This window comes from Leguminivora glycinivorella, chromosome 15, assembly GCF_023078275.1.
Source record: "Leguminivora glycinivorella isolate SPB_JAAS2020 chromosome 15, LegGlyc_1.1, whole genome shotgun sequence".
Taxonomy (NCBI): domain Eukaryota; kingdom Metazoa; phylum Arthropoda; class Insecta; order Lepidoptera; family Tortricidae; genus Leguminivora; species Leguminivora glycinivorella.
In genome coordinates this window covers 2,347,615-2,356,703 of record NC_062985.1, presented here as the reverse complement: position 1 = coordinate 2,356,703, position 9,089 = coordinate 2,347,615, and the positions used below count along the sequence as shown (strand labels likewise).

Genomic DNA, 9,089 nt, shown 5'->3' with positions numbered 1-9,089 from the left:
AACATAAATAAGTACTTAGTATATGAGCGTAGTGTTTACTATAGAGGTAATATGTGGTGTACATATAAAGGCGGCGCGACAGAGATCAAAGGAAGCGTAATGAGGGCGCCACTGAGCTCGCGTAGTAAAGCATGACACACAAACATTAAAGGGTTGAGTATTTCATACGCTCTTTATGCAGACTAGGCGTGATAAAAATTGTACATAAGTACTTGAATGTTATTTTGCTGATTTTATTAGGTAAGGTACGATTGAGTTATACTATTAATACTTAATTAATTTTATGTAAATTTAATATTTTATCACTCAAATCTATATCTAATATGTTTACAAAGTGAAAATTCATCCGCAACGCAGGCTTCGTCATGTGGCCACAAATCCAAATCAACAACATGCTTCGTCAAACAAACCAATGATGATATCCGCAACAGGCTTCGTCACACATAAAATATTTACTTTAAGCTAAATAAAACCGTCCCGAATCGTACCCGGTTCAAATGTCCCCATCACACCGGCAGCGTTACCACGCTGAATAGCCAATGAGATCTGTTGGACCAGGTACGATCCGGACCGAGGGTCACATCCCTTGTCCCTTAGCCGCCGGCCCAAATCCCTTATGAACTCCTTCGCCTCCAGAGCCCAAGGTCCCGCAGTTTCGACTGCGACTGGCACAAAGTCGTACATTGGTTCCAGGGCAGAGTATTTGGCATGCTTCATTTTGGCCGCATACTCCGCGGCTGACCCTGCAGACCTAACCGTAAGGTTCAAGTGGGACGGCGCAAACGTGCTGACGCACGTCGCGTCCCATAAGAGACACCGACCCTTCTGCCATGGAACCAATGTCAGACCGTCAGGCCTCTTTCCATCCGTGCGGCACAACCCTGGAGGTTCCAAAACGCAAGGAACGTTGGCCGACACCAAAGCCCGGCGGATTGCATCATTGATAGCATGATGCCTCGAGAAACGTCCCGCGCACTTCAAGCAGCTGAGACCATGGTGACCGTCTTCCTCAACCATGACCCCGCAAACGCACCGATGCGCCTCGCACACCTTACACCCCAATCGCAAGGCCACCGCGATCCTTAAGGAGTCATTGTCCAAAAGCGTGCCCAGTGACGGGGAAGGTAATGCGTGCAGCCACGCCCCTGACTCAACCCTAGAAGCGGCTTTAAGGCGGGCCAAGTTGGATCCCACCGCTCCCTCTAGCATGTTTGCAACAGTCTTCTTGCACAACATGTCGTCCCAGCCCCTCTGCACAATGGGATTTTCGGGCTGATCCCCGCCACCGTAGAAAGTAGTCCACTTGGCTAACGCCTCCGAAGCAAACGGTACCTTAGTAGAGCGGCGAGAGGGTCTCGGGAAAAGTTGATGTGACTGGAGAGTATACTGCTGACAAGTGGTATCGTTGTGATCGGTACACTTTACTGAGTACGAAATAATGACTTGTCACTTTCTCAGACTGTGGGGGGGTTAACTATGACGTCACAAAGATCGCGGTCCCGGGTTTAATTTTTTTGCCAATTTGTCTAGAACCCCTTATCCAATTTTGAAAAATGATGTGTCGATTGAAAGCGTATAACATGCTGATTAAGATTTATTATATGTGAAAAGTATAGTTTTGTTAGTTATTTTTTATTTAACAATAATGCAAAAAATACGTTTTTTTTACTCTCTTTTTTGATTTTTGTGACTCAAAAAGGCAATGAAAACGGCCACTTAGCTAAAAATATGTTATATAAATCATTTAACTACATTATTAAGCTATCTGTTGCTTTTTGAATTTCTACGATCGGATAATAAATGAGCAAACTACAACCACATACCTGTAGGCGGGGAGTACCGCTTGACACGCGTTCCCATACATTCGGCGTCTACCAAATTACACCTCGCGCAAAATTCGTTTCAAGCAGATACACCTCTAATCTTATTCATCGTAACCTATCAATATTGATATCATTTGAAAGCACAATTAAAGTAGTTTAAAAAACAATGTCAATCATTTTTTTTAAATCAATAATCGCCAGTCTGTGGTGGTTACAAAGGAAAAAGTGGGTATGCAATTTGACTGGTTTCCTAGGTTTGATACCCTAGACGAGTTTAAAAGGGGAGGTAAAGGTGACATATGGGTTTTTCTCTGGCCTAAAAGCTACACAGAGGGTCAGGGGAGAAAAAACTAGGGTTTAAGTTTAGTTTTAAGTTATTTTTTCCTTTATTTGTTGATTTTATTGTGTTAAATTTTTTTGTAATTTTATCAAGGATACACGTTGGTTTCTTTTGCTAAAAGTTGCCTTTTTTATGAGAAATGTTATGAATTTTATGGCTTTTTCCGATAGAGACTAAAATTAACTTTCAAATAAGGCCACATAGACATACTTTTACTTATATAATATTAAGGGTATGACTATGTATCAGTAGGCCACATAGTCATACTTTTACTTATACAGAGTGGGGCCTGTAACAAAGGCGAATAATTGAAATGTAGGCTATTCTCCTTATACTGATCAACATTTGTTAAGTGACTTTTAAAAATTATGAAGTCTTTAAATTTTTAATTTTTCATACAAAATAAATATTAGCTTCAATGTACGCCATTATTGTTGTCATTGACGTTGTCTGTCACACTTTAGACTTAACAGAATTCGCAATACATTACCTCTTAGAAAAAACTTTCAAGGGTGATAAAAATCAAAATACAAGTTATTTTTAAAAGTCGCCGAACAAATGTTGATCAGTATAAGGAGAATAGCCTAGTGTTCAATTATTCGCCTTTGTTACAGGCCCCACTCTGTATAATATTAAGGGTATGACTATGTATCAGTATGACTATGTGGCCTTATTTGAAAGTTAATTTTAGTCTCTATCGGAAAATGCCATGAAGTTCATAACATTTCTCATAAAAAAGGGAATTTTCAGCAAAAGAAACCAATGTGTATCCTTGATAAAATTACAAAAAAATTAAACACAATAAAATCAACAAATAAAAGAAAAAATAACTTAAAACTAAACTTAAACCCTAGTTTTTTTATCCCCTGACCCTCTGTATAGCTTTTAGGCCAGAGAAAAACCCATATGTCACCTTTACCTCCCCTTTTAAACTCGTCTAGGGTATCAAACCTAGGAAACCAGTCAAATTGCATACCCACTTTTTTCCTTTGTAACCACCACAGACTGGCGATTATTGATTTTATGAAAATGATTGACATTGTTTCTTAAAGTACTTTAATTGTACTTTCAAATGATACCAATATTGATAGGTTACGATGAATAAGATTAGAGGTATATCTGCTTGAAACGAATTTTGCGCGAGGTGTAATTTGGTAGACGCCGAATGTATGGGAACGCGTGTCAAGCGATACTCCCCGCCTACAGGTATGTGGTTGTAGTTTGCTTATTTATTATCCGATCGTAGAAATTTAAAAAGCAACAGATAGCTTAATAATGTAGTTAAATGATTTATATAACATATTTTTTAGCTAAGTGGCCGTTTTCATTGCCTTTTTGAGTCACAAAAATCAAAAAAGAGAGTAAAAAAAAAGTATTTTTTGCATTATTATTAATTAAAAAATAACTAACAAAACTATACTCTTCACATATAATAAATCTTAATCAGCATGTTATACGCTTTCAATCGACACCTCATTTTTCAAAATTGGATAAGGGGTTCTAGACAAATTGGCAAAAAATTGAAACCCGGGACCGCGATCTTTGTGACGTCATAGTTAACCCCCCCACAGTCTGAGAAAGTGACAAGTCATTATTTCGTACTCAGTAAAGTCTACCGATTACAACGATACCACTTGTCAGCAGTATACTCTCCAGTCACATCAACTTCAAAACTAGACGACTTTTTTCAATTGCGCCGCTTTACTACCTGGGTAATGTCACCATTGTTAGATAAGATCCGAGCAACAAGACCCAATGTCCCGTGAGCCGAAGCAAGAAATGCCACCACTCCCAACTCTCTACAGCGCCGTATTCCCAACCCACCGTGACGGACTGGAAGGGCTGCTTGACACCACTGCGTTTCATCCAAATGTACATTCAAGATGGATTCAAGCACCCCCTTGATTGTCTCGTCTAACGCTGCGACTTCAGATTGAAACAACCAGGTTGGAGCTGTTCTTAGAATGTACATTATACGCGGTGCAGCAAAACAGTTCCGCAGCAGAATAAGCGCAACATGCGCAGACAAGTTTCCCAGGTGTTCCTTGGCCCGAACCAACGCTAACCTTTTATCTTCAAGTGCAGCACCGACACCCTCAGGAAAAATTGGCGCTCCTAAAAGGCACAAAGAAGATTTCTGAAGGTACCGCAAGCCGGGCAACACCTCTTCAAAATCTGTCCGTACACCAACAGACGAGTCGCAGCAAAAAAGCTCGCACTTAGCAGGGTTCACCTCCAGACCTATCTCCCTCAACGCTGGCACGAGTTTATGAAGGTCATTCAACACTGTCTCTGGACTACCCCCAATAGTCCCATCGTCCAAGTACCAAACATTTAGGGGTGAATCCAGAGAAGAAACAACTTTCTGAATTGCCAAGCAAAATATAAGAGGTCCTAACGGATCACCCTGCTGAGCACCAACCTGCGACGAAATGGTGGTCCCATTAAAAAGTAAGTTGCTCGGTGTCGAATAGCATTGGTGCAGAAATGGAAAGAGGAGGGCACCTGGTTCGCTACTTCATTTAGAATGACGTCTCTTTCAACGCTGTTGAACGCATTCTTAATATCTACTTTAAGAATAACCGCATCTGACCCTTCATTCGCGAGTGCATATGCCCGAGTGGCATGAATCGCTGCCTCACATCCCCGCGCGGTCCCAAAACCTATCTGAACAGGCCGAAAATAAGTTGCCATTCGGTCCCTAACAGCCCGACAGCAAAGCTTGGCTGCAAGGCGTCGAATTGTGCATCCCACGGCAATGGGCCTGATACCCCCATCCTTTTTCGCAAGGGCACACAGTGACGCGCCATACATATATGGACAAATTATAGGGTTAAGCGAGCCCCTTAACAGAAAGTTGCACAACTTCGTCAACGATTCTAGTAGACGAGGACCGTTGCTGCCCGACGTACAAGACGTTAACTCTTTTAAGTGTTGCGGACGCAAACCGTCTAACCCGGCCGCCGATCCATTATAAAAACCCGCTATTGCCTCCTTTACCTCTGGCACTGTCACTGTTATGGGATCAACCGGAACCTCTGGCGCAGGGGGCACTACGAGTGGTCTAGAAGGTGCTGGATGCTTCTCGCGGAGAGACGTCACAGTTTCCTCATTGGTAGGCGCTAGTGATGAATCTGACAAAAGTAAGCGAACTGCGCCTCTCAGGTCCCCATCGTGCACCTTACTTTCTATATTTTGCACCAAAGACCTTGACTTCCGCGAAGTATTCTCCGGAAAAAACAATGCTGTACAGTCTACGTTTTCTTTAACTTTAGACGTTAACGATTTCGTACCTTTTTCAGGAACCCTAAGTACCGAAAATGAGAACGTCAACAGAGTAAACCAATCTTCAACAGCATTGGACCGTATGCACCTGTCAATGACCTCACACAATTTCCCTGCAACCAAACATCTTGCCCCTTTAGGAATATGTTTTAAAACATTGACCTTCCCTTTAAGTTCGCCCAATGTATCCAGGCAAACCTGAGGAGCAGATGTAGACGCCACCCGCGAAGAACTGCTGCTGTTGTTTGTGGGCATTTGAGCGCTTGCGCTGGGCCCAGGAACCCCCAGGGTATTTCGGTCCTGTGAAGCAACATCCCTATGGACCTTTGTAATATGGACGTTTAGACCTCTAGGCACAACATAAAGTTTAGGAGAACCCGGGCAATAGGGACAGGTGACTTTAGACGGGCTACTCATAATGGTAAAAAGAACTGGCAAAAAAAAATAAATTATATATCAAAGGATTTTTTTTTTCCAGATTTTTCGCCGTTAACAATACTATTTAACTTTAACAGGAGCGAAAGAAAAAAAAAACAACAGTGATAAGTTAAAAAAAAAAACCGAAATGTCACAAAATAAATTCAGAATTAATATCAATTAAAAACATTACAAAAAAAAATCGCACCCGTAAAAATCACAAATGAAATCAAAATTCAATACAATGGCAATAAATAAATGTAAAAAGTAGGTCGGTATCTATAAATTAGTCACCTAGAATAAAAATAAAATAAAATTACAAATCACAAACAAAAAAAAAAAAAAAAAAAAAAACAATCATGTCAAAGCATATTTACAATAAATTACAATAAGATACCTAAACTAAAAATAAAAAAATTAAAAACAAAAAGTCATGTCAAATTGAAGATTTGAACCCGCGCACTGCGCGTCGCAATCACATCCTACACCCAGCCTTTCACAACTGCGCCAGCGCCCTGCTGACGTGAGCCGACGAATTTTGCCTCCAGTATGTACAGTTTATCCTAACTGAAGTGACGGTGAGTATAAATCCACCCTCCATTTAGCTTAAAAAAAAAGCATTTATGACACTGCACCAATTAATTACACTGATCACTGATAAACTGGCAGTACAGAGATGCTTCGCACGCAGAGATGCCGCTTCCGCGTAGCGTCGCCCGTTCGTTTCGTAAAAATTACCAGTGTTATTGTTCGTGATGGTGACTGTGATGTGTTTTTCGACGAACATCGCCCTTTTCTACAAAACCGTTGTCCTGCCTGGCACCGAGGATCCACAGGGACACAAACATTATCAGAGGTTTGTCTCACTTTATGTTCTGTGTTTCACTCAAGAAATCGCTGTTTTTGCAACGCGGATTATTTTAAAATCATTATTTGCACAGAAGAGCTGTTGCACTTGACAGCTGACAGCTGTCAAAAAAACTTTATTATTAGAACATAGGTAATAATCTTGCGGACCCGCTAACGAGGCTGCTTCTGTGAAAGTCAATCTTAAAATCGTTTTCACATTATCCGATCCGATATCGGATGACTAACTCTGTGATCTGATTTTGTAAACTAGTCTTAAATATCTATCGCGCCAAGTAGTTATCGTCAACCGGGATGACTTTAGGAAAATTTGGGGTTACTTTGATGGTAGGTATTTGAACGGCTTTAAAATTAGCATTATTCATTATTTACTAAAACTGTTCATGTAACTAGTTAGATCGATAAATATTCTTGTAAACCTACCATAGAAAATCGCGAATTTACTTTTTTTTATGGGATTCCTATCCCATAAAAAAAACCTCCTGCAAACCTCCTCCCAAACGCCTCCTGGCAAACGAGCAGACAGGTCGCCTGATGGTAAGCGATCACCGCCGCCCATGGACACCCGAAACACCTTACAGTATGACTTTAAAACTAAATTTTCAAAGTCGCCCCTGCGTTTTAAAGCTACCCCGGTTGACCGTACTCGTATTGAAGAACGGTCAAGGCGGTAGAAAAATGTAGGATTTACCGGCCAATGTCTTCATAAAACGCGTGACTTATAAAATATGAATTTGGCGCCATTTTTAGTGCCAAGAATTGGTTGACCGTCTATACAGGATGATTCATGAGTCGTGAGCAGGAGTGAACAGGGTACTGGGGAGGGTCACGCTAAGCAACTTTCATAATGGGGCAACACTGAATAATTGTGATTATTTTTCTTAACTATGACTTAATTGATAAGTACTTAATTGATAGCTAATTATCAATTACGTTCTAATTATGACTTAATTGATGATTAACTATCAATTAAGAAAAAAAAAATATCACAATTTAGTGTTGCCCCATTATGAAAGTTGCTCAGTGTGACCCTCCCCAGTACCCTGTTCACTCCTGCTCACGAGTCATGAATCATCCTGTATAAACGTTATCAAACGAACAGTACCTCTCTGTTTATACGTACTTGCGAACGTATGCTCGCAACAAAGGCTGGCGTCTTGCGCGCCCTGTAGATCAATACGGCGCGCCCCGCCCGCCGTGCAAGAACTTTGCACACTTGCCTTACCTTCACGGACGTAGATTTGACGCGGAAATGTGATATCATTGAATCCTGATAAGAATATCTGACCTCAGAAGATAATATATTTATTCATAGTAGGTACAGTCAGCGTCAAAGACAAAAGCTAAAGCGCCAAATATACCGGAACAGATCTACATTATTATTCTGCTGATATATTTGGCGGTTTGGCCATCACAAAGTATTTGATGCTAACTGTACAAAACAGCAATGATGTGTAGGTACCAGTGGCGTAGCGTCGATATAACTTGATTCCCAACGGGTTCCCTACTTCCCTAAAACTTTCCAGTATCTGAAGAAGACAAACAAAATACCATACAAAATAGATTCCGAAAACCCCTCTGGCTTTAACAAAAATTTTCATGCCACGCTACTGGTAGGCACGTGCTGGTAAGTTACACTGTACAATTGTAAATATCTCTTCATTCACCGCCATAAGAGCTATGGGATACATTTTTGGGCGACTTGTGTATCTACATCCATATTTTTAAATTTGACTGTACCTAACCGAACGTACATATCTAACTACAAATATTAACCAACATAGATGTTGAAATACTCCACTTCAAACTATCATATCTCAAAAAAGTCTCATGTATCAAATGATCACTCTTAGCTTACATTTTTATTTCTGTTTGGCTAATGAGCTTAGAATGCCTTACTCGATAACTAGACATATGTATTTAAGTTTAGTTCCTTTACTTAAATTAATTTAATAAATTACTAAATATCAGACGTTAAACAAAGTTCACTCCGTCGTAGGCCACGTCTTTGCCTTTGGCTAGTCTGTGGCCAAGAGTAAGCCCAAATAGGCGTTAGACGTTCAATTATTCTTAGTCTTACGGTCAATTTTTTGACTTTGCCTCTTGGCCTAGATACAATTGTACAACTTCTCCGTGAAGTTTTCGCTCTCGAGTAACATATTCTGTGCTCATGGTAGCATTGCTGATATTTTCAGGCAGATATTTACGGAAGGGCGTGGCGGGTCGTGACCCCCGCGTTACTATTGGCCGGATCTGACACCCACCAGGTTCTTATTACGATTACGGTGCGTACTTCAATGGTTTTACTTGTACAGTTAGCAGAATACAAATAGCAGTAACTTCGTAAGGGCCCATTT

General features: G+C 40.7%; 1 protein-coding gene across 1 annotated transcript; it reads right to left on the bottom strand.

Moving 5' to 3' along the window:
- Window positions 1-358: 358 nt before the first annotated feature.
- LOC125233995 lies at window positions 359-4,655 on the bottom strand. Its single transcript, XM_048140174.1, has 2 exons — window positions 3,872-4,655; window positions 359-1,332 (listed from the first exon to the last, which is right to left on the bottom strand). Exons 1-2 carry the CDS (start codon window positions 4,133-4,135, stop codon window positions 463-465), a joined length of 1,134 nt encoding a protein of 377 aa, XP_047996131.1. The 5' UTR covers window positions 4,136-4,655; the 3' UTR covers window positions 359-462.
- Between the last annotated feature and the right edge of the window lie 4,434 nt (window positions 4,656-9,089).

What these genes read in the sequence shown, in the direction of transcription:
- LOC125233995 (XM_048140174.1), bottom strand. Translation starts at nt 4,135, where the DNA reads ATGTACATTCTAAGAACAGCTCCAACCTGGTTGTTTCAATCTGAAGTC. An exon ending in ACAATGGTGACATTACCCAG is followed by an intron (nt 1,333 to 3,871) that starts GTAGTAAAGCGG and finishes CGCTCTACTAAG; the next exon opens with GTACCGTTTGCTTCGGAGGC.